General features: G+C 33.2%; 1 protein-coding gene and 1 long non-coding RNA gene across 2 annotated transcripts in view; one reads left to right on the top strand and one right to left on the bottom strand.

Annotated features, from left to right (window-relative positions):
- Positions 1-2,484, top strand: part of LOC146995131 (uncharacterized) — a 28,821-nt gene extending 26,337 nt beyond the window's left edge. Inside the window, exon 4 of the long non-coding RNA XR_015043703.1 lies at positions 2,131-2,484. This is a non-coding gene — a long non-coding RNA (uncharacterized LOC146995131). The remainder of the gene's footprint in view (positions 1-2,130) is intronic.
- Positions 2,485-10,836: 8,352 nt separating this feature from the next.
- LOC118197714 (uncharacterized) overlaps positions 10,837-25,549 on the bottom strand; it is a 232,343-nt gene continuing 217,630 nt past the window's right edge. The window contains exons 42-44 of the mRNA XM_085825691.1: positions 24,770-25,017; positions 18,346-18,517; positions 10,837-12,617 (exon numbers count right to left, since the gene is read on the bottom strand). Coding sequence (XP_085681817.1) covers positions 11,122-12,617; positions 18,346-18,517; positions 24,770-25,017 — 1,916 coding nt within the window. The 3' untranslated portion in view covers positions 10,837-11,121. The remainder of the gene's footprint in view (positions 12,618-18,345; positions 18,518-24,769; positions 25,018-25,549) is intronic.

Below are 25,549 nucleotides of genomic sequence, written 5' to 3'. Positions count from 1 at the left end.
GGTTACTATGCTACCAGGTCTGCTCTTCTCGACCAAGGTCAGCCAGTGTGATGACGTCGACTTCTTGATCCACAGCAAGGTTTTTCCCACTTAAATGAGTAGAATGACATCACTGCCGTGATCACAGGAAAGAGAAAGGCTTGACCTTGAAATTGCGTAACATTGCCTGTCTATTGACCTTGATCACCTGCTCCAAAGCAAGGTTTTTCCCACTTCAATGAGTAAAATGATGTCATTGATTATCGGAAGGAGAAAGTCTTGGCCTCGAAATAGCGTAATATTATCTGTCTACTGATCTGAAGCCCCGGGAATTATCGTCACATTCAAATTAAATGACCCGAAGAGCGGGTTTCCAGTATGAAAGACTTCGACTAGCCCCTCGTTGTTTTTTTAGGAGTAAAGACAGGAAGAATCGAAGAAATATAAAAGTGATCTTGATCTGGATATGAAAGGCCAAATAGCTAAGCTTTGCCTCGATGTTCAAAATGTAATATTTTCTTCAAAGTGTTTAATCTGTCAGTAAAACTGTTAATTTTGAATAAAAATATCCTAAAACGGCAAGCATGCCTGGCTCTTTTATCCGGTAGATATCCTCAGGATTAAATTACGCTATCAAAACACAGAAGCCCGCATTGATCACTCGATGCTACGTAGTCTCTTAGCCACTTACGAATATCAAAACATTATTAAGAAACTGTCTCTTTCTGTAGCAATAAAAAATAAACTACTGTCATTTTAAAGATGCATAGGTGCAAAGTAGTTGACAATATAATTTATCAGTTTTCATTACCTACCGTTCTACTTCCCCCCTCTTTCGGTTTCTTTCTTTCTTCTGTAAAGGTTCCGAAGTAATTTTATAGCAGTTATAAATGAGAATTTTTTTCAAAAGTTGAACTCATACCTGGTGTCTCGGAGACAATAACTTAATTATTCTCAAGCCTCATTTTTTTTACCATGTCACTTTTCAAATGTTGCCACCAAATGTTATCACCATGTCTTATTTTTAAAGAAATAGCATAGCGAATACAGAAAAATGTATGGCAATAATTTTGGATACCTATTGGGAATTCTAAAGATATGCTGTTTTAAGTATTTTAGAATTTTGTTGTTCAATTTTGTGTGGCGCAAGTACGAAAAAAAAAAAAAAAAAAAAAACTGATGACGTCACTGTCTTGATCATCGGAAAGAGAAAGTCTTGGTCTCGAAGTAGTGTAACATTATCTGTCTACTGATCTTGAGTTCAAGCCCCAAGAATTATCCTCGTTTTCGTTTTTCAAGCAAAGATTATATAAACTAATTAAAAAATTTTAAGTAATGGAATTCCTGCGATGTCAGCTGTTCTTCTGACAATGGGCGTTCGAACTGTTTGCGTTCCAGATCATTTCATTTTTAGACTGCTATTCTTCCGATCACATTTGTTGTTATTGCATATTTTCAGTCGCCTTTACGTGATAAAGGATTTTCCTTTTCAGTTAACTGAGGTTGCGACATATCTTTATTTGAAAACTAATGCAGATATCAAAAGTAATACGAAGCAAAAATGTTTCGACGAAAAATTAAGGTTCGCGACAAACAGCTGTAGACATTGTATCAGGAATTCTGAGCATACGCTTTTTTTTATTTATTTTGCTACTGAATTTTTATGTCGCATAAGTGTGAGGAAACTGTTATTTAATGATAAAATTAAAAAAAAAAAAAAAAAAAAAAAAAAAGTAGTGTAGGTCTCCTTGTTAAGAAAATTGAACATTGATATGCTGAACTGAGAGAAACAAAATGTATAGCAACACTTAACACTCATTCGGAAATTTTGAAAATAAGCTGCTTTTAAAGCTTTTACGATTTTACTGTTGAATTTTATATGGCTTAAGTACGAAGAAAGATATGTTTAAGAATAAAGATAAAAAGATAGAAAGTTGTTCTAGGACTGAGTTTATGATCAGATTGGCAAACTGCGAGCTCAGCGAGAACATAAAAGGCCTTAACAAACTTTCCAGTGCGATGTTAATATCTGAATTCTTTCAGATTTTATTTTTTATGCTTTTGTTTTAGTTCCTGTTTGATTTAAACCTTTTGAAAAAAAGCTAATAAATCTGCCTGTGTTCAACCGGAAATTTGATTTATGTTTTACAGGGAACACGTGCAGATAAATCAAGCTAGAGATGACAATGAAATCAAAAACAGTTGTTTAAGTGAACCTGGATGCACATGGATTTGCGATGGTGGAACCTGCAGATGCAAGTGTACTTGAGTTAACGATTGAAACCTGTTTTTCTGCATGTGAGGAAAATGTAGTTCATATGATTATTTACTCAAAGAAAACGTATGGCTGCATTTAATCATTTGCTCAAAGGAAGCTGCTACGGAAATATACTGCACTTTTTCACTAACATTAAACCTTAATCATTACATTAACTGCAAGAAAAGTATGCTCATTTCGTGAATGTTTGTAAACAGAACAAATAAAATTTTGCCTGTAAATCGTAATTAATTGGTTTATTAATCACTGGATAACAGTATTTTTTTAACAGAATAAATGGTGAAGAGTTCAAAGCAAAAGTGATGTTAATTTATTATAATGGTAAGTTAAACATGCACTGTGTCCATGAAAGTTCTTATGTGGGGTTTATTTTATAAGCCGTCATAAATATATTTCCAATTAAAATTGTTTCAAAAGAATATAGTAAAGTTAAATTTAAATAATTCTCTTCCGCCATTGCTGCAAGGATAACCATTTATTTGTAATTCAATTTCATTTAAAATTTAATTAACTTTAATTTTGCTTTTTATGAATAGAGAATGTTTGTTAAATTCAAATATTTTCAATTAAAATATGTTTTATATGCTGAAAACATTCATATTTTGGTACTTTTAAGTTAATAAAAAGTAATTTTGTAAACAATTGTTTTTTTAATTTACAAACTTCTTTTTGCTGCATTTTATTTAAACACACTTCCTTGAATTACATTAGAGATGTATTTCTCACTCAATTAATTCAATTCTCACTTGCGGCAATGCAGAAATATATGAAAACTCAAAATAGCTTCATTAAAAATTGTGAAATACAAATAAATAAATAAAACAATGAACATAGTCAAAAAAAGTTTTTTTTTACAATTAAAATTAGAGTTTCTACGCAGAACAACATAATTCAATCATTTTTAAAGCAAAAAAGGCATAATTTGCCAATACATAAGAATAAAAAAAACTGAACCTACCGAGCTGAATAACAGAGTGAATATATATACATATATAAATATACAGCATTCCATTACAACCGAAAAGAGAGATGCACAACTACATGTTATGATAGTTCCATATACAAAATTTTGAAGCGACTCGTTTTTGAGTTATGCGAGATACATACATACGTACATGTGCATAGATGTCACGAAAAAAACTCTCTTCTGAATCCATTTTAAATCTGTTTTGGAATACGTTTTGGAAAAGAGTCCTTTATTCTATCCGTACGTATAGCTGTCATCCAAAAACATCGTTCAAATGGATATTATCGTTGAAATATGATATCCGAAATTGTTCACGATTTCAATAGTTCCTTCACTTCGTACGAGGACGTAATAAAACGTAAAATGTTTGACTCCCGCACGACAAAAACTAACCGAAATTTAATTTTAAAATTTGGTATTTTTGGCAGTTTTTTCGATTTGTCTTGAGAGATCGATTAAAAATCTAATTAGAATTACTGCAGATTGATTTCTTTTTCTTCTTAACGACATTCGGTGATATTCTTTTGCGATTCATTAGTGTATTATAACATTATGCTATTTACAATTTTGTTACATATAATATTGTTGCGTGCGTACGGGTTCGTAGTAAATTGAATGCACAAGTCCGATGAAATGTGAATAAGATTTATTATTATCACAACAAATAAAACAAAATTCTTAAATTTTCCCAGATACTCGTACACTATTGCAATATCTCACGGTAGTTATCTTTTAAACTACTCATACATTCAACAGAACTTAATTCAAAACAAAGAAAGCTAATCCGATTTCATCGCGAATTCACTACAGTAAACAACAGCAGTTTTCTAAAAACTCCGAATTGAGAGATTTTGATCCCGCTTTTATAAGCTTTTTAATCAGCACGAGCATAGTCTGGTATTTTCTCGATTTTTCCCGAAAAGCAAAAGCGTACAATTACGAAATATTTATTAAATGCACGTGCTCCTGTATTTTTAATTTTTCCGGCGACGCTTTCTCTTCAAATAAGTCTCGTGCTGCATAGCAAGGTAACATAGAACAATTTTAATTAATTATATTTAAACATAGCTAAATCAATAGAAAAACCGTAACAATATAATGAAGATATTTTCTCACATGTAATTTCAGTTTCCAAACGCTCAAAACGCATTATTTAGTACTTTAGAACAGTGGTTTATAAACTAAACATTATTATTTGTTTGAAATAAGCACTGTGATAACAAAATTTTTAACCCAAAATATTATTATTACTGCGTTATTGTGATTATTTTGAATATCAGCTTTTGTAAGAAGGAAATGAGTGAATTAATAAATTTGGTTTTTTACTATTGATTAATTCCAGACCTGTACTAAAAACTGGGGAAGTATGATGACTTTTCACGAAGGGCATATTGATTCATTTCAGACTTTTTAAAAGTATATTAATAAATGAAAGGTTTGTATGTCTTTCGAAAGTTGACTACAATAGTGGTCTAAACTCAAACTGCATGCGGACCGAATGCAGAATCTAAACAACTAGCAAGCTGAATTTTTTTCTTTTCCCCGTTAAGAGAATGAAAATATTTTTTTTAATAAAGTACCTTTTTTAATCTAAATTTAATTCTTTTAAATCAAACCACAAATAAACAGTAATAACAATTACCCAGAGAGAAAAATTCCAATTTACATTTATTTTCTATATGACATCTAGATGTAGGTATCTGCAAAACATTTTGGTTAATTACACTTTGTAATTCAAACGTACTGATAGCTAAATATTAAATTTTCAGACTGACATTTATTTTAAATAATGCTTTTATGTTCACTAAATAACTTACTTTTAATTTAAACTAAAAACAAAATTGTTACAAAATCTGAGAACAAATAATAGCAAACTATGACCTTTTCTTATTTGCAAAACGTTTCTTCAGCGCATGCAGGAAAAAATACATGTATTTGAATAAAAATAAATGACTACATAAAATAATAAACAATTAAAATTAAGCAAAATGTTAAACAGATAAAAGTATTAATGGATTAAGTTAAATTAATAATATATAAATAAATAGTAAATTAGAAATAAAAATGAGAAAGTAAATAATAAATTTTAAAAAAATTCATTAACATTAAAATGAAATTATAAAACTAGTAAAGTGAGAAAAATAATAGAAACAAAACATGATACCGAGGATAAAAGAAAGGTAAGCATTTTTTTTATCAGGATTCTTCGTATTCAGACCAAATTGCAATATGTTTTTGCTTCTCTTGAAGCAATTTTGACCAGGTAAGTTAAGCCCGTAAAAATTCCTTTTTGACATTTTGACAGGGAGGATTTTCTTTCACATCTATTCAAGTATTCCCAAAAATATTGACGCAATTCAGTATGTAGTCCAATACTTGTTTTATCAAATATTTAATAAAACATATTAAAGATAAGCATGAAGATATGTATTATAAAAATTTAAATCTGAAAAGCTTCAGATTTTCAGTTTTGGGTGTTACCTTTATTTATTAAATATGTTCTTCCCACTTAAACCATAAAATTCAGTTCAACAGCTATATCCAAAATAATTTTAAAATGAGCATATCTTTAGAATTTCCGATACAGAGTCTTGCGCGCGAGAGATAAAAATGTTTTTCCATAAAGTGCTTTGGAATCGTTGAGTTCGTTAATCAAAAATTCGTTGAAGTGTTACAAAATATGAAACAAAACAAATTTAGGCTTCCACATGTACATATTTTATGCAAGATTATGTTATTCAAATTTTGATGGCTCTAGATACCGTTGTTTTATCACAATGCGAGAGGCATACATTCATTCATGTACATTCTCCATTATTTAATTTCTTTAAATATAAGGCAGGGCGATAATATTTGGTGGCAACAATTTGAAAAGTGAAATAACGCTTATCGTGAATTGACGCAAAATGCCAAAACGAAATTAATAGTCCTTCTGGGAAAATTGCCGCTTTGGATTAATAATAGAATTTTCTGTTAACACTGCAATTCAATTGCACTACAAAATACAGAGCTCGTCTTGTTTGGAGCTTCGATGCGCTCAGGATAGCATTGTAATTTCGCTCAAAAGTTGAGATATACTGAAACCCGGTTCCTGCTGAATTTAAGTTCTAATTATAGCGGTATTTACCACATCTTTAAACGGATACAAATAACGAAACGAAATTGCTCAATTTGTCCTTATTTCACGCATATATTCTTGCAGTATTAAAGAAGACCAAGAGAAAAGAAAATTTTTCTTGAACTTCATAAACATCTGTTGATTAGATCCTTTAAAATGCACCTTTGTTTCGTTTTTGGTCGCGCTTTAAATTTCTAGGAAAGGTTCCAGATGATAATTAATGTATTAAATCTTAAAAGATTTAGTCTAAATTAAGATTATTTATTTATTTTAAAGATTTAACATCAGATTTCAATACTAAATAAATAATATTAAATTTGTCCTATCAAGCGCGGTGTAGAAGGAAAGGAGAAGAAGGGAAGAATTTCTTTTGCCAATGGGTAAAATACCAGTAAGCCCCAATTCTCTAAAGAATCGACTAAGTGAACGCATGTAAATCGCCACAGTAATGTATCAAATCTTAAAAGATTTAACACATTATCATATGGAACTTTGAAAGAAACTGAGAAATAAACCAACATAAACTAAATGAACGATACAGTGTAACCCTCAAAGGAGAAACCTCGCCTTTGTCTTGCCTAAAAATAATCACAAACTGCGCTAAATTCACTTTCATCTGAATAATACAAAGCGACCGCATGCAGGGACGAAAATTTTGTTCGTTCACGTTGGTTCACGTCTGGTACGTTGGAAATGGAACGGAGAAGGGATAATATTCTTTTGCCAATGTAAAATACTAGTAAGCTGATTCTCTGATGAATCGAATAAGTAAACGCGTCAAACTCGCTGTACGGTGTGAATTAACTTGTGAATGGGAGAATAAGAAAGTAGAGAATAAATTCAACGTTAAAATTGCATATAAATTTTGAGATTTGGCGATAAGATTAAACAAAATTAAATAATAAATATATAACATTAGATAAGGATTAAACAAAGGTGGATCAATTATTTTCGTTGGGCAGTAAAGTCAATAACCAAAGATAGATTTTACTTTTGCAGACCAAACAAATCACCTCATGATATTAATCAAAAACGTCACTGTAGACAATGTTTCAGGAAAAAATATTGTTGCGCTTCTACGGGTTCGTGGATTTGAAGTGATTAACGACAACACTTGATAAAGAATGAAAACACAATTTATTAGCCAGTATTACTAAAGACAGCTCGAAAACACATTTACAGTCGTCGAAAACCTACGACGAACACGCTGAAACAATCAGCAACGCAGGCTATCAGGCTGCAATGAAGACAGTTCCACGGCAAAGCACTAGAGTACACATCATGACTCTGTTCGGTCGTTCTCGGAACTCAGTGTACTCTCGAGACTCTCCACACTACAACTCGCGATGCACTCGATATCCTCAACGATGCACCAATTCGCAATACGCTGACGATCAACTCGATAGACTGCTACTCCAGAGGCAGGGTTTATAGAGCTTTTGGCCTGCCTTCGAGACTTTGTGGGCCAAACCGGTAAGATTTCGTTCTAGAACGTTCTCCACCCGTCTATTGCATATCGCCGATTTTGTCACCAAATGGGCGATTTCGTGCCAAATCTAACAACCCTGCCTGTCCTAACCATTTTATAGCAACCCTAAATCCACTTTGCGGAGAAGCTATTTTATCGCAGCTGGGCATTTTGTAACAATATCATTAAACACTCTTAAGTATTGGTCAGTTAAGAGGGCCCATGCCACACACATTTTTCTCTCTTTGCCTTTTCTAATATAAAATTTCGCGCACCGAAGTGTAAAATATATTTGTCTCTACGAATGAAAGAGCAAAGTTAAGACAGCATATTATTCATTTTGTTTTAAATTTCTGATTCTAAATAAAATCCATGATTCAAAGCTGTATATTTTAAATAATTAATAAGGATTTTATTAAAAAATGACATTTCCTTTTGGTCAGTTTTAAACTTATAAGCATGCGGCATATGCTCTAAGATATCGAGTCTGAGGAAAATCCTAAACGTACTTGAAATGACATCGCATCACAATAAAATTCTAAGCTTAAAATAAGTTTAAAACTAATTATAGTAGACACCTGATTAATATTTTTAATACCAACAACGTTCACGGTTAACCCAAAATCTCGATTAATCTCGCAGCAGTTAAAAATATATATATGGAAAAGGAGAATAATCCATATTATAATTAGTACGAAAATCCTATTTAAATTTCACCTGCATCTCCAATAATTAATTGAGAGAACAAGTCCATTTGGTCTCATAAATTATAAATCAGTAATATATACAAAAATATGCTCAAAAACAGAAAAATAATGCTTTTGTTTAGATCACAGCCCAAAGGGGAAATCAGCCAGTTTGCGAATCAGTCACACTTTTCGCTAATTGTTTGATATCGCTAACTTTAAATCAAATAGATGATTCTCTCTTGATTTCTAGCCTTTGTCAGCCAGTTCGTAAAATGGCTTGGTGTGAGAGACCGAAGTCGAAAGAAAAAGGCATGATATTAAATTTATTTATTACCCTCACTTATTGGGACAAACTGAATTCACATTTTCTTATTTCTACATGTTCAGAGATTTGCTGCGCATTTATTTATGTGTTCCGTGGTAAGCCACTACACAGAAGGGAGGGATGCCTTCATGGAAGACTTTCTAAAAGAAACTGGCTCGCATTAACACATTCATGTGAGGAAAACCACGAAAACGCCTATGCAGCCAGCCCATTTGCAGAATTCGAATCTCGAACCGAACTACCAGTGTTTAGGAACTTTACCGCTCGGCCGCTGGTGGGCTTATTGTTGTGCACTTAGTGGTGTGATTTCATCAACTGTAGTCCTAACCATCCGTCAGTAATTAGGAAGACGCAACAGTTTGCACAAATTTTTTTTCTGCACCCATGGATTCCAATGTGAACAGTTTCTCACTAAAAATTCGCTTCTGAAATAAAGTTGTTTGAGGAAACCATATTTGGCTTCCAACTTGTAGAAAGCCGGTAGATGTTCACGACACTTCTTCAATCACCAGAATGTCTGGTATAGAGATGTGTACATTATCTCCTATTGTTGCTGCTAAAAATTTTTATCTTTTGAATTTTTAAGCATTTTAGCACCTTGAGCTTAAAAACTAACTTGAACAATGTTTGCGACAAGATCGACAAGAATGTGCTGAAATGTACTCTTTTCACGCACTACACAGAATCCTTTTGCACTGTTATTGTCAGGCAACCGACCTGAATTTTTCGATGTCTCCACTGCCATGACAGCAATTTCGTTTGAGATGTTTTTCGTTTGACAATTTCGTTCCTGTACTCACAGCATCCTCCATTTCTCGTATGATTTTCTCAAAGGGTTTGTAATTGAGTCACCAAAAACCACTTTGGGCAGACTTGAAGTACTCAGACACTTTGAAGCTTTGCACCTAAACATGACCTCATAAGACGATTGATGAAGGCCTTGGTAAAAAGTATGATTTTTCATGGCTCGAATAAACCGGGGACTCTCGGACCAACATACTGATTCATTTGTATGCATACATGGCATCATCACAATCTGAATATCCTGGTTGACAAATTCGATAAAAACTTTTATCTTATGCCTCAGTTTTCTTTGTACCAGTTTTGATTCAGGCTCAGATCGCATAAATTTACGAGTGTTAGGAGAAAAAATTAAACAGGATGTTGGTGTATTTAATGTTTGAATTTAATAGTTAAAAATACTTTGTTTCTTTTTGTACCATCTATTATTCTCTTGCATACCACCAGTGGTACGCATATCCCCAGTTTAGAATCGCTGATAAAGATGGTGAATTTTGCATATGAGATTTTCCCATTTCCAACGAGCCCACCAGCGGCCAAGCGGTAAAGTCGCTGCACACTGGTAGTTTTAACCTGGTTTCTATTCCAGGCAAATGGGCTGGCTGCATGGGCCTTTTCGTGGGTTTTCCCATTCGTAACGCGTATATGAACCTTCAGAAGTCCTCCACGAAGGCATTCGTACCCTTAAGCAAATAGCCCTTGTGCGCTTTGCCATAATTAACCAAACCAAACCAAACCAAACCATTCCCAACGATAGAACGGGTATCGCCAAACATAGAAGTAACAAACCCCCTCCAATACTTCTCTGTTTGTAATTTCGCAGAAGAATTCCTATATTTAAATTTATCATTTAATTAATTATCATTAATTTAATGTTTTAATAACTTTTCATTTATTTCTTTTCATTTTATTTACTTTCATTATTCATTACTTTATTTATCTTATTCAACGGCTTTCCATATGATTCGGGCTCCTGTAATTTTACAAATTAAGCCCTGTTGTCCGTACAAAAATTTTGCAGTGTTTCTCTGGATTAATAAAGAAAATAAAAATTATTTCCCGTAGAAAGGTCTTTTATATAAGCATTTCTTTTCCTAGACCAGTATTTCTCGACCCAATATACTGCGAAACATCAGGATTACTGTTTAAAAAACTATAACCCAACTGGTAGCAACATGGACAACACATCTTGAATAAAACACATAGGATAATAACAGTAATGATGATGAGTTAATTTATTTAAAACACAGACAAAATACAAAATGCTTATATAATTCACTTTAAAAAAAAGTGAAGATAATTAGTAATACGCATTTTAAATAATTAGAAAAGACACCAGCAAGCAGTTTTTAATTCCCATGAAAATCAGGTTAGATACAGCAAATTAATAATAAGCCCATCTATTTATATCATATGCTTAACAACATAATTTATTAGGACTTACAAACAAATACACAAAAATGCAAACATATCCTTTTTAAAGAAACGGAAAATTATTAGAAATCATCGAAGCGTTCAGAAATGCTTTTTGGTATTTTGCTCTTTACAGCTTTGACAGGCTTGGCTTTCTTCTTTTCTCTATCGAAAGTTTTATTGTTTCGAGCTACATCCAAATTCATTTTTCGCAAAAAGTCGCGGCTATTGAAGTCAACTTGGTTTTCGAAATAAAAGTCGTTAATGAAATCTACAAGCTTGTCTACTTTATCTGGAAATGAAGCTACCGTGTCTTTCGGCTTCTTCTTTTTATCGCGATACATGCTGGGTAAAGGACGAACTTTGGCTTTTCCAAGACCGGTCAGCATCTTAACCCGATTGATGAAGAAATCAAGAATTTCATACTCGTTACTTTGCAAGCTTACATCACGCTTCACATTTTCGAATGATCGAATGATAATGCTAAGCAAAATGTTTATAAGCACTACAGCAGTGGCCAAAGAAAAGGTGAAAAAAGCTATAGGGGTGAATATAGGTTGCGCAGCATACATATCTTCATAATTGAATTTTTTAAGCATCATACTGATACAGGATTCGAAAGAATATACAAAAGTTGAGAACTCATGAACAAACCTGCCCAGAAGCAGCCAAAACAAAATAACAAAAGCCATGAACACTACCATTAAGCAAACAGAATAGCTCTGGAGTTCTTCGGCACAGACTCTCAGAGTGCTACTCAGAATTCCGATACGTTTATTAAAACGCAACAACTTCAGAAATTTCAGGGTGGATATAGACATTACAAATCCTATTTGATAACAAAAGAGTTCATCCAGTAATACGGCTTCTTGTAACTTCACGTAGCCCCTTCCTTCAGTTTCGGTGAATTTCCGCAAGATTTCAGATATAACAAACATTTTATAAACGTGGTTGGCAATGCCTGTGTAAGACACGATTAGACTTAAAAACTCAGCAACGTTCCAGTATTGACGAAAATACTCTCTTCCTTCTCTAATCATTCTTCTCAGCTCTCTGACTGTGAAAAAAATAGTGAATATTACAAAGACGATCTCAGTGACAGCTTGGAAAAAGCCAAAACCAGTGTGGTAATTCAAAAGTCGAAGAGGATCGATGTGGTAATATGGTATTACGCCTCCACCGGGAATAAATTCAGCCAAAATAGTAATAGCGCAAAAGAGATTTACTTGAGCATTATAAGTCCCAAACTCTACAAAAACCGCACGAGTGTACTTGTCTATCCAACCTTCTCTTTCTAGACGTTTTAACCGTTGAAGAAGCACCTTTATATCACTATCGCGCTCTGCTTCTAGAGGAACAACATATCCTCCCCCACCATACCAATCAACTTGCCCCCAAAATGGATAGCCTTTCAACTGAGAAGCTGTTAAGTACTTGTATTCTGGTGGTACCAAAGTCTCTGTGGAATTTACTTTTCTCCAGCCTTTCGTGTATAATGTTCCATCTTCAAATGCAACACTGCCAAATCCCGCACATTCTGGTGTGATCTCTTCTATTAGCCATGATACTTTACAACTTCCTGTATATACAGAAAAAAATGTAACCAACAGTTAAATATGTGATAGAAAATCAAATAAAACATCAAAGTTTATATTTTGAATGACTTAAAATTGTATGTGATAATAGCAAGTAAATTATATATTCATTAATAAATATTACAGTAAATAAAATATACTTAGGAATATTTATAACATTTATACAAGGACACCATATTTTGGATATCTGAAAACATTTCGAGCTCTGCAGAAAAATTAAATTTATGCTAAAACGGTATGCGTAAACCTCTGACTGTTTACATAAACTCTGCAGAGATATTCCATACCTTCAATTAAATGTTCATGTGCACCAAAGGGGAATAACTCTAATAAGGCAATTTCTAGCTCTTTAAGAGTAACTGGATAAGGTACACAGGCAAATACAACGCGTCCAAGAACATCCTAAAGATTTTCGATGGAGCTAAGATCAACCAAAATGCCATGCCTTCATTCTCGAGGTACTCATTAGTCAGATTTGCTTTATGTGGACCTACATTATCATCCACAACAATAAATGCTAGATACACTACTGTAGTTGACCATCTTACAGGACTGCGATATCTTTGAACTGTCACAGTACCTTCCGTTAAGTTGTGCAGATTGGTGCAACAGCTCAAAGAAAATCTAGCTCATACCATTACTCTGAAACTTTAGAATAAGCACTTCAAAGTCCCAATGACCCTCCCTTTATTTACAATCGTAAAGCATGTCATTATTACCCCCATTAAGGGATTTTAACAAATCAGAAGACTTGGACATCTTCGGCAGCAGCCGTTTCCATTGTTACGAGCAAACCAAAAGGAAAGAAGTCCGTATTCTTAAGTAACAGACTATTATATTTTTTCCCTTTCTTTCCACAGAAAACGGAACAGCCGATTCTCTGGGGCAGTTAGCATATCAGCCAGGTAAACTCACCAATGGAATTATCTTTGCTTCAGAGTTCCCTACAGCTATCTTTGGCAAAGGGACAAGTAAACCGATGTCTTTCAGTTTCCCCCCCCCCAAAGTCAGAGTTTGGAGGGGAAATGCATGATGAACACTGAGTGAGTGAGTAGCTCAGGATAGATGAAGGGTGCAATGCAGGTGAGGAAAACACGAACAGTTTCCACATATTTCTAAGTTACAGATGGATTGATAAAACTGAAATATTCTTCACGGACTTCCACAACGTGAGGGTATAATAAGTTTTGCAAATACATATAGTACAGCACAAAGACAAGGTATGACTGGTATGAGGATATGTAACACAATCAGTTAAATTATATAAAGTTAAACCATTAATAACACATTAAGAGTAACAATAAATAATTAACATAGTTACTGATAGGAAAATTAAATAATACATTTAGTGAAGCAGTAAATACAGTTATTTAAATGATAAAATAGATTTTAAGAGATTTAGAGATTTCAAAAATACAAATACTAAGTTTTAAAAAAAAATCGACTTAAACAAAATACATTTCATAGAATATAGTACTTAAAACATGGAGTTCAATGTTATTTCCAGTCATTTTCCCCCGTTCCTTATTTTTTTTTTTTTTTTTAATCCTCGCGTGCTTATTGGATTCCATCAAGAATTTTAACTCATCGGCGTACAGCACGTAGGACTTTTTGGCTGCTTTCCAATTGGCCTGCTAAGAATTCCTTTTCAGCAGTGCTCCTCAGATTTCAATGCTTATTCATGATAACAGCATATGAATCTTTCATAATTAATCTTCATCGCATAGTAATCATAAACATTGACATGCAAAGGATGAGATAGCCCTTGGATGACAGGGAACAGATTACTGACTCACTCACTCCTTCTCTTTTTAAAACACACAAATTTAATAGACTGTCCTAGTTTAAGCTGGCTATCAGCTAGCAAGCGATTAAAATCACCGCGTTTTAATTATCTTCAAGTCATAATTATCTTATTGAATCAACAAAAAATAACTAGAATCGTCTTTTAGCAATATCCTATCAGCAGAAAACTTATCGACTCGAAGCCTTTAGAAAGGTATCATCTTCAACCAATGCTTAACCCCCTGCGGCACAGTGTGTCCAGTCTGGACACACCTAAAAATTTCCTTCTATACGCACAGAAAAATTTAATGAAAAAGGATTTATAGGTTACTATAGGTTACTCTGAACCTTCTTTATTTATAGTAGATGGCAACTCAACACAAACCAGTCCAATATATTTTAGCCATGTTTAATTTTTTAAGACCCTCATTTTTCAAAGAAATCTTTCAGATTTTTTTACGGTATAAAAGGAATTGTTTGAAAATAAATTTCTATGTTATTGTTTTTGGCTGTATGCTAATCTCCTTATTCTATATTAGTTTTAAATTTTTACCTTGAAATCTTGCCTAAAATCAAACGGCGAACCCTAGGTGTGCCCAAACCGGCTTCGCCGATAATCTAGGACAACTGACAGTCTAGTGATAGCTCACTAGCTGTCTAGTAAGGCTGTAGGACAAATATTCCAATAACACTTAACTTATAAGTGAAGACCAAATTGATAATGAGCTATGTAGCAAGAGAAAGTCACTTTTAGCTTGCACCCCGCCCAAGATTTAATATTGCTCTGGTATTAGAAAGTCTGATGGAAAGTTTTGGTTTTATCATGGATACTATGTGAGCGTTGATAAAGCCACCCACCACTTTTGATGAGAGAAGTTCAGTGTTAACATTTTTGGAATAATTAGAAACTTCTTTTTTTATTATTGTATCCTGTTGCAGAGCTACAAAAGGTCACCATAGGAAACGCTACCTCTTAAATATCATAACAGCAAATGCATTATTGGATACATAGGCTTAAAATAGCTTTTTGGTAGAAAAACTTTTCAAGAAAAATTTCAGACTGTTCCTTACACAGTAGGAACGAAGGTGGTAGCGACACAAGGCAAGCAATGTGAATGCGCAGAGAAAGGAACTTTATATGCGCATGTTAAAAATGAGTACCAAAAGATGTTTTTGAGAGGGAGCAGGTGAGAAGTTTTATGGCTAATCCGATTCTGGGAATAGTCTGCCAGCGTGAAAGTTAATTTTCAGAAAGCTAAGGTGAATTTAAAGATGAACAAGCTGATAGGGAAAAACGTTCAGCCTTGAATTGGCAGGATGTAAAGGTGGAACAGAAAAATAAGTTGGAGCAATTGGTAAGAAATTTTTACGCTTGGGATGACCCAAATGGTCAGTCACTCAATAAAAACAGGAAATGATCTTCCTGTACAAATGCTGAAAAATAAAATTATGATATGCACAAAATATCTTCATAAAATAGCTTTTTTACCATTCAGCAGAAGAAAATATTGTGAAAGCTTTAGCACTGCAGTGGAACACATATAGTGATTTTTTCTCCTATAAAGTATCCACTGAACCTGGCACCACTTTTACCGGACAAATACTGTTGAAGGATATACAGCCTCCTGGGGTTGGTTGGACTAATTATTACCAGAGCTAAAATATTTAGGCAAAGCATACAGTTACTTCAAATTCATTGGCATGAACCATCTTCCGGACTATTATCTCTTGAATGGCACAACTTTGTGTCATTCCCGTAATCAAAGATGTATGCATTCTGAAATGTGTGTAAAGCAGCGATGTAGAAAAAATTTTAATTTACGGATTGGCTGATGGCTCAAAGACTGCATATGGAGCTGCAGTTTATATTCAACCTATTTCAAAAGAAAAGCCTGTATCCAGTCATCTTTTGTGCAGTAAGTCGCGGGTTGTTAAAATCAAGATAATGACGATTCACAGTTGTAAGTTGTCAGCGTGCTTACTTCTATCCCATCCAGTTATTAGGACTCTGTAATCCTTGAAATTACGATTTGACTAAGTGTATTTATGGTATGACTCCATTATCGTCCTTATGTGAATAAATGTGTCTTCTCATCGACTTAAGACATTTGTAAGCAACAGGGTTTCAAGCATTCAGAAGCTCACTGAAAACTTCAAATGGGGTCATGTACCCTTGAAAAATAATCCAGCAGACAAAATCTCACGCATGCCAGATGCTATAGATATATCAGCGAACTCGTTGTGGTGGCATGCCCCAGTTTTTACAAAAAGCAACCAATATGGTATAGTGGTTAGGGGAGTAATGCTGTGGGGCAAATTTTATAGCTGTAGGGTCAGCAGGCCTCTTCTGCAGCGTAAATGTGGTTAGGGGAGTCGAATGCGATAATGAAGCACCCAGATTCGAATTCCAGGGAAGGCATGGTTGTAACTGTCCATCCCTTCATTGGAGGCAACAATGGTCGTCTATTAGGTGCCTCCTCAACAAAATGGCCACCACTTCTAGCATTAGGAGTGGCCAGTGTCGAAAAGGCAAGTGCCCATCATTAGATATATATATATAAAAGGTTTTAACCTACCAGAGAGTTCTAATTTGCCTGTGCGTTATCCTAGCTTCAAGGACTAAAGAATATATCATAACAGAAAAATCCATATCATGAAATACTGACATGTATAAATCTTGCACTAAGATGTATAAGACTTAGGAAGGCCTCTCTGATTGCAAAATACATTCTATAAATAATATTTTGAATGCAAGGAATACATAACAGTGTGAAATCCATAGGCAAATCTGTCAAGTATACAGCAATATGGTTATGAGTGAAGGAACGATTAAAAGATAGATTTGTTCAACTTAGGCAGAACATATGTGCATGATGAAGTGAGAAGCAGATGGCCATCTGCTGTGAATGATAAATTGGTTCATTAAGTTAAGGCGAAAATTTGTGTGAATAGACATTTCATGATCTCCAGGATTTTGTTGGAGCTTTCTGAAGTTTCACATACCATTCTATATGAAATTGTTACTGAACATTTGGGTTACCAAAAAATGTGTGCATAATGGGTACCAAAATACTTACAAAAGAGAACAAAGGTAAATGTTTTGCTGCTGTTTGCTGGTCTTTTTGAGCTGATATACAACACCGAGGAGAATAAGCTGTTGAACTACACTGTCTTTGGCAATGGGATATGGATTATAAAACAATCAATGTAATGAAGCATTCTCCTCATTTACTTGGTGGAAATTCATATGAACCATTTCCACATTCAAAATTATGTGGATAATTTCCAGGGACAGAAAAGGTGGATTTCATATGCATGGACAAAACCGACAATGTTGCAGCTTATGGTGCAACACTGAAAAATCTATGGCATGCCATTCAAAATAAGATACGCAGCTTGCTTAATGATGGTGTCATTTTACTACATGATAATGTCAAGCCGCATTACACTTGTGCAACACAAGATCTCATTGATTCTTATGGATAAAATAAATAAAAAATCTGCTATATAGCCCTCACATGTCACCAAGTGACTTTCACCTATTCTTGTACTTGAAACAGTTCTTGAGAGGCCAGCATTTTGATGATGATAAAGCGAAAATGCCATAACATTTTTGCTAACCTCACAGGCAGCCATCTACTACTACATCTGCTGGCATATAAAACCTTGTTTCTTGATATGTAAAATGCCATAATATGCTGTGTAACTACAATGAAAAGTAATGTAATGTTTGTAAAACATTAAATATGTATTTTTGTAAAAACCCTCATATTTAATTCATAGAGATAAAATGCTTTAGTTTCTTACACATCATATTATTATTACACATATCTTAATAAATATCTATTTTAAATTTCTGAAGGTCTACCAGTGTTTTATGAAATAAAATATACAAAGCTATCTGAGAACTTCCACACTGCTACTTACGTGGCTGTATACGCACTTGTCTTAAAACAGCATATCCAATTTTTAAATTATTTCTGTCATCTAAATATAATCGTAACCCTAGTGGATCTCTGTCATTATACCAACGACCAGCAAAAAGTTCAGGAACTAATGCAGTATAGGTCCAATTCCAAAATTTCTTTTCTGTATTAACCTGGAATTTTAAAACAAGTCATGATGAATAGCAAATTTTATACATTCAGAAAAATTGGAGAGAGAGAGTTTAATGTATACATTTAATGTCTGCCTTCACTGGTTAGCAAATGATATAAAAAGTTATTCCCTCTCTGAGTATTTATTGTATCTGCTCAGCTAAATTAAAAAAATAAATAAATAAATAAATAAATAAAAAAGATGTGAATAACCATTCCAGTTTTTAACACAATATTTCCTATTATCTTTGATATAAAATTATAATCTAGTTTCACTTTAAACTGCATCATAGTTTTGGTCACCTTAATGAAGGTTTAAAAATTAATACCTTTTTATTATAGAATTTAAGTTTAAACTCTTTCAGGCATTAACAGAGAAAATTTGTATTTGATTATTATTTCAAGCATAACATCAAAGAATTTATAAATAACACTTCTCTAAAACAATTTTTTGATATTTGCAATTTTTAGACTTTTATTTTGAGATATAAATATATATATTGTAGTGAACAGTTAAAGAACAATTGGGAAAAGTAATTGATTAAAATAATGGTCTGAAATATATGAGAATATATTCAACTGGAACCATATGGGGATGGCTTTGATGCTTTGAACAGCTGGCAGTGTATTTCCTCTTTCAATAATGAAGTGCTTCCATATTTCACTGGTTATCACTCTGACAACGTTTGCCAAAACCCACCATGTAGAAATCCTCAATTAAAGAAAGGTAAATCACACAAGGCGATCCAAAGCTCAGTAAACATTACAAAAAAAAAAAATGTATTTCAGTTTATTTACAATACATGCTAACACAAATAGCACAAAAAGGTGTAAAATTATGGAGTAAAAAGAAATAAATTTTATTTTGCAATTATGTCTACCAGAAGGTACTGTACCATGGAATTCTGGATATATGGCTCTGCTACAGAATTATTATTGATAACAGTCAGCATCATGATTACCTGTTATCAACCAACATCACTGCTAACCTGAAAGAAATTCAATGATTAGATTTTACAGCATTACTGAAGAAACTCCCCCTCCCCTTTTCAGATAAATATAGTAATAAGTTGTTGTGTTTAGTATGAGAAGTTCAGAATTCAAATTGCTCCGGATCCTATTAGAGCCCAGCTCAGGAACATCTCAGTTCTTTAAAACAAATATTAACTGTAGTCGAAGTGCACCCCAGCCCTTAAATGAGAGGTCTCTAGTGCTTCATTTAAATAACTGAACCACAATTTCAGCAGAAAATTCTTTAGATTTCAAAAAATTTATTTTAACAATAAGTCTGTCTAGAAATCATTTCTAACTTCTGAATGCCTGCCTCTCTCTTTCTGAGAAACAACCACTTTGAAGAAACTTGTGATGGTAGAGAAGATCCCACCCACATGTGAAAGGCTTGTTCTCCAAGAAGTGCAATGAATTAATGACAGTGGGTAAATGTTTCCTTCTTTATTGGCAGGGTCGTGGTCAAGAAGTGCTGAACTCTTCTTTCTTTGTTTTCACACATATCTGTTAAAATACCTCGTGGCAATAGTATTTTCCCCAAGAATTCCTTCTCCCATCGCCGGAAACTCATTGTCGAGTTTCCCATCAACCTTCCTCTCATGATTTATTCTCTTCCAAATCAATTCTATCTGGCCCCTAACAAATGGGTCACCCCTCGGAATACTGATCACTTGCAGTCTAATTGTAAATTACCAAGGGAGGAGGAACAGCGGAGTTAACAGTATTCTCTTCTTGAGCGCATCTGCAATGACACCATCCCTCAATAGCACCCGCTACTGAGTTAGTTCAAAAGATAGTTCTATGTTTTTCTGCAGGTTAAGATAGTCTGTCTTTGAATTTTTCTTACTTCTTTGCATAAAATATTCTAAATAGCAATATAGCATTAATAAAGCTATTTTACATTGTATTATTATGCATTTATATGATTATAACTAAATAAACAAGTGCAATATTCTAAAATTTTAAGTTATTCGATAACTACCTACCTATTTAAAGCATTTTTATGACTTTACAAAACAAATTAGAATAATACAATGCTTGTTTAAATCAGTTATTAACAATTTATGTGTTATATTATAATGATGAATACTTTTAAAATGTCAAAGAGGCAACTTTCTGTTGAGGCAAAAATTCAAGCACATGCTGCAATTTAAGTAGTATTCTTAAAGACAATGCTTTGTATCTGATGAAATCTTCTATGATACAGCTGAAGAGCTTTTCACTTTAGTTTTGGATAACTACCAATACAGCTCAGTTTCAGTTTTAAGGCAGTATATTGTGACGGTGGTATTCATCACATGACTTGCAAATTATATCGGGTCAGTCCATAAGTTTGTGCGCATTAAGAGTATGCATGGAATTCACTATGACGCATTTACTAAAACAATACAATTTTGAACTTGTTGAAACTTGTCATCGTTTGACTAACATATTATTCAGTTCATCACCAACTTTTGTAAATATCAAATGCATTTTAGTATCCATAGAAGGTGAGTATAGATAATCAGTACAAACATGCTGTGCTACATTTTTTGTTTTTGTGTGTTGAATCTGCCAGGTTTCCAGTGATAAAAATTAATAGTGTACATGGTGAACACACTGTTAGTGTAAGAACTGCCCAGAAATGGTTTAAAAATTTTAAAATTGAAAAAAGCAGCATTGATGATGAATCACATTCAGGAAGTTTTGAACTGTTAGAACCAAATCAAGCGATTAATTCAGAAGTTTATAATGAAAAACTTTGTCGTCTAAACTCAGAGTTGATCAAAAAACGCCCACAATTGGTGAATATCAAGAAAGTGTTGTTTCATCATGATAACGCTAGACCGCAACAACGCTGCAAAAAATTAGTGAATTTAATATGGGGCTTTTGCCACATCCTGCTTACTCCCCAGATATTGCACCAAGTGATATTTACTTATTTCGTGAATTACAAAATTTCTTAATGGGAAAAAATTAAATTCTAAATAGGATGTACACAATGAACTTTCAAGTTTTTTGCATCAAAACCAGAGTCTTTCTACAGCAATGGCATACAAAAGCTGCCTGTAAGATGGCAAGACATTGTAGATAATGGAGAAAAATATATAATTGATTAAAATGTTAAATTGTGTTTTTTTTATATTATTTAAAAATTTACCAAAAAATCACACGGATTTATGAACTGACTCAATAATTTGTTATTTAACTATGTATTTATTATATTGGTTTTTAATATTAACTTAAAAAACTCGCATAAACGTTATTTTACATAAGCTATCGAGAACATTGAGGTGACATACTGGTAGCTCACGGTCGATCATGTAACATAGCCTGAACAGAAAAAGCTTCATTACATTTACTGCAGGAATAAAGAAATAATACCATAATAATTTACAAGACAAAGACTCTGATTTGGAATTTTAATTAAAGTATCATATTTTTGATTGGGCTCTCTATTTTTGAGGAAGATTGGGTTTTGATTAATTACAGGAGCACATGGGAACTATGAGCCTAGCAGAAGAGTTGTCTTCGTAGAGAGCTCTTTACCGGAAATGGACTTGTCTTCACATAATGCATATGGAAAATCCCAAGTGGTGAGTCTTTTGCTGAATTGCGAGTTATTTTGATGAAAATAATGCAAATTTTCTTAAAGCAAGGATTTTTATTATGTTACTGCTTGAATGATGAAAAGAAATTTTTACCATCCTAATTCATTACTAAGTGTTTAGTCAAAATCATAGTATTCATCCAGTAAAACGAATTTTGTAAAAAATGTTACACAACACTAACCAGATAGTTCATTTCCCCCCCCCCCCACCTCAGTAAGTATCTGAAATAACTATTCCCAAAATATAATCTGCATTGAAAGTATCTGACATTAAAAAGAGAGCAAATGTTAATGGAAAATAAATAATGCTTTATTATTGCATAAAAGTAAGCATTGTTTTATGTATGCGGCAGTTAAATTTATGAAAATAATGATGTTTTTACACTGATTTAACTATAGAAAGTAGTAGATACTTTCTGATCAGCACTTATGATTTAAAATTGTGTACAATATGTAAATTTATTGAATATAAATTAAAATTAAAAATACATTATGAAAGAAAAAAGCTAAACACGTTTTAACAATCATGAAACAAAATTAATTTAAAGAAGTTAAAGAGTTTCACTATGCAGTTGAAGATGACTCAGCAATTATTTAAAGTTGCAGGTGAGACAAATTGTAATTTAGTTACTGGAATAGTTGCAGATAGTTTAGTTTGTTAATACAGTTGTCAGTCCTTGGTCAACACTGCGGTAATGATGGTACGCTGTGCTGATATGGCAACTCCTTGTAAAGATTGAAAGATTGGTAACTGACTGGTTTACAAATTATTTAGGTTGTGTGTTACTCACTGCATATAGAACTAAAAACAAATTTATTATAAATATACTAGAAACTTTATTATTGATAAAATAATGACAATTAATATTTAATGCATAGGTAGATAAAAATTGTGAGTTATTATCCTCATTATGTGAGAATCTTGCAAGCAGCAAGTTTCTCTATACTTGAGAGTTTAAGAGCATTATGTCTTACCTAAACACTTAAAATAGCCTGGGGACTGAATTAGTCTTTCAATCATGTTTTACATTCTCTGATTCATTATAGTTGCAACGATATCAGAGGAATAAACAGGATCACTGGTTCATCACCTTGCCTGAAATCGAGAAGCTTTGGTGACAGACATAGTGCAGATCATTAAAATCCATTGACAATGGAAATTAAGTTATGATTCTTGTAATGTCAAGTGGAGCTGTAACTGAACGAATTATTGCTTCTGCAATGTCAGAGCCTGTTGCCTCACAACTTATACACTAAGACTTGTGGGGGACCACACACATAAATTTCATATCTTCATGTAGCATTTGTGGAGCCACTCAGTGCTCACAAATATGAAAGAGCCAGAATTCTTGAATCTAGCACATAAAAGCTCTTTTGCCTTAGTGGTAGACGGTACCATTCCCATGTCAAAGTTTCAAGTTCTTTCTCTGCAGCCAATGTAGCATCTCACACAGCAGACTCAACCCATAGATCTTCCCATGCGTAAACCTCCGCTAAAACACCAAAAGCGTCACACAACTGCAGACCATAAATCATCATGGCTTCCGACCACAAAAAGAGTTTAAATTCTTACTAAGTGTAATTATAGGGACCAAGGACCATTTAGAAAGTTAGATTTTCTGATTTTTACAAGACTGAATTTTTTTGAAATTTAAAATAGCCAAAACTTGAATATTTGCATCATTTAAAATATTTTTAAAACTGGAAATATATGTCTATGACAAATGATCATGATAATAAAGGCCAGATAAGGACTTTTATGGACACAGGTATATACAAACACTTCTAACAAACACATTATTTACTATATTTCTGTAACATAATTAAACATCACCTAACGAGCACCCCTGAATAATTTGAGTAAAAAGCAAAACAAAATGTTAAAAAAAAAAAAAAAAAAAAAAAAAAAAAAAAAAAAAAAAAAAAAGACTCTCTTTAACGAGCGATGTTTGACAAAATAGAATGAGTAATGTGGACACATAGCGGCATTACATTCAAGATCCTGCTTGCATCTTGAGTAGAGGCTGCCCGTAATAAAAGAGATTGTGACTAATGCCAAGATTACAGGGCTAAAGGTAGATATAGCAACAACATTGACTAGCTAATGGAAGAGCACAGCCAGCAGCTGACAACAGACGAGTCAATTCAGCTGCATTTTGTGTCACAGCAAGAAATTGTGGAAAAAATTTCTTCAGGAAAGGAGGCAATAACAGACTCAGCAAAGCAGCAGCTTTCCAGTGAAATATAGGAGATGCTGAAATAATAAGAAACTGTTGCATTGTAGCTTGAAAAGCAACACCCTAATAAGGCAATAGACTAGTTTATTAAACAATAAGACTCAATTAATTTTCTCCAAAATTTTGAAATGTTCTGTAAAAACTTGCCTTTAGGCAATTTCTAGCAAAAGAGGATTTATTATAAATAATAAATTACAGTATCATAAATTTACTTGAGTATATATATGTATATATTTCAGAATGGAATGCATTATTTAATTTTACATTGATTCCCACGGAAAAATAATATTTCATATTACAAGAAAGATTTTGGAACAAATTATGCTCTTTAAGCGAGGTTCCACTGTATGCTTTAATTTCATAAACATACAAAAATAACACCGAACTGAATTAAATCTATAGTTTCAATGCATACTCACATTGTTGAATTCCACCCACAGATCTCCTGGTTTAATAAATCCATTGACCAAAGCTTCTCTCAAGTAGAAATTATTTGGATCTCTATTACCATAACTCAGTATCATAATTACCCAGAGGAAAAGGAAATAGGCAGAAATTTCTTGAATGACACTGTACATTTTTAGTTCTTTTTCCCTTTCCTTGCGAGCTTCTTCAAGTGCTTCTAGATCCACTGGCTGATAAACAACTCCCTTCTTGGTACGTTTATCTACAGCATAAAAATTAAAAATACATGATAATGATGTGCAGTGATATGCCTTTTTTCAAATGCTTGAATATGTCACAAATTGCTATATTTACTTTCATGGCATGTGGCCTACACTTAATGAATAGAATAGATCATAAATTTTCACGGATTGCAATCCGAATCCTACAAAGATTCTCAACTCTTTTGAGTTTATGAAATCCTTTGGATAAAAGTAATAAGAAGAAGGCAGGGGGTATTTACTAACATCAAATGATTTTAGTTGAAGCAAATCTGCATCTAATATGAAAATATAGAAATATATTTCAGTGAGAGAAGGGAAAAAACTAATCATGAGGTTCATTTTCTCAATATGATTTAATAAAATACATTTGAGTTCAGTTTCCCCCCCCCCACAACATTTTTTTTCAATCAAACTAAGTGTAGATGAGAAAGGATTATTTGACCTTTCCTACATTTTAAGCTAAATTTTTAGAACTAAAAATATAAGTGGATATTTATTTTGCCCTGCATTAATTCTGAGAAAGAGGATCTT

Source organism: Stegodyphus dumicola, chromosome 10, assembly GCF_044657685.1.
Source record: "Stegodyphus dumicola isolate Sdum_Otavi_A_Nest chromosome 10, ASM4465768v1".
Taxonomy (NCBI): domain Eukaryota; kingdom Metazoa; phylum Arthropoda; class Arachnida; order Araneae; family Eresidae; genus Stegodyphus; species Stegodyphus dumicola.
Note: the sequence above shows the minus strand (reverse complement) of the source record. Positions and strands in the feature narration are given on the sequence as shown.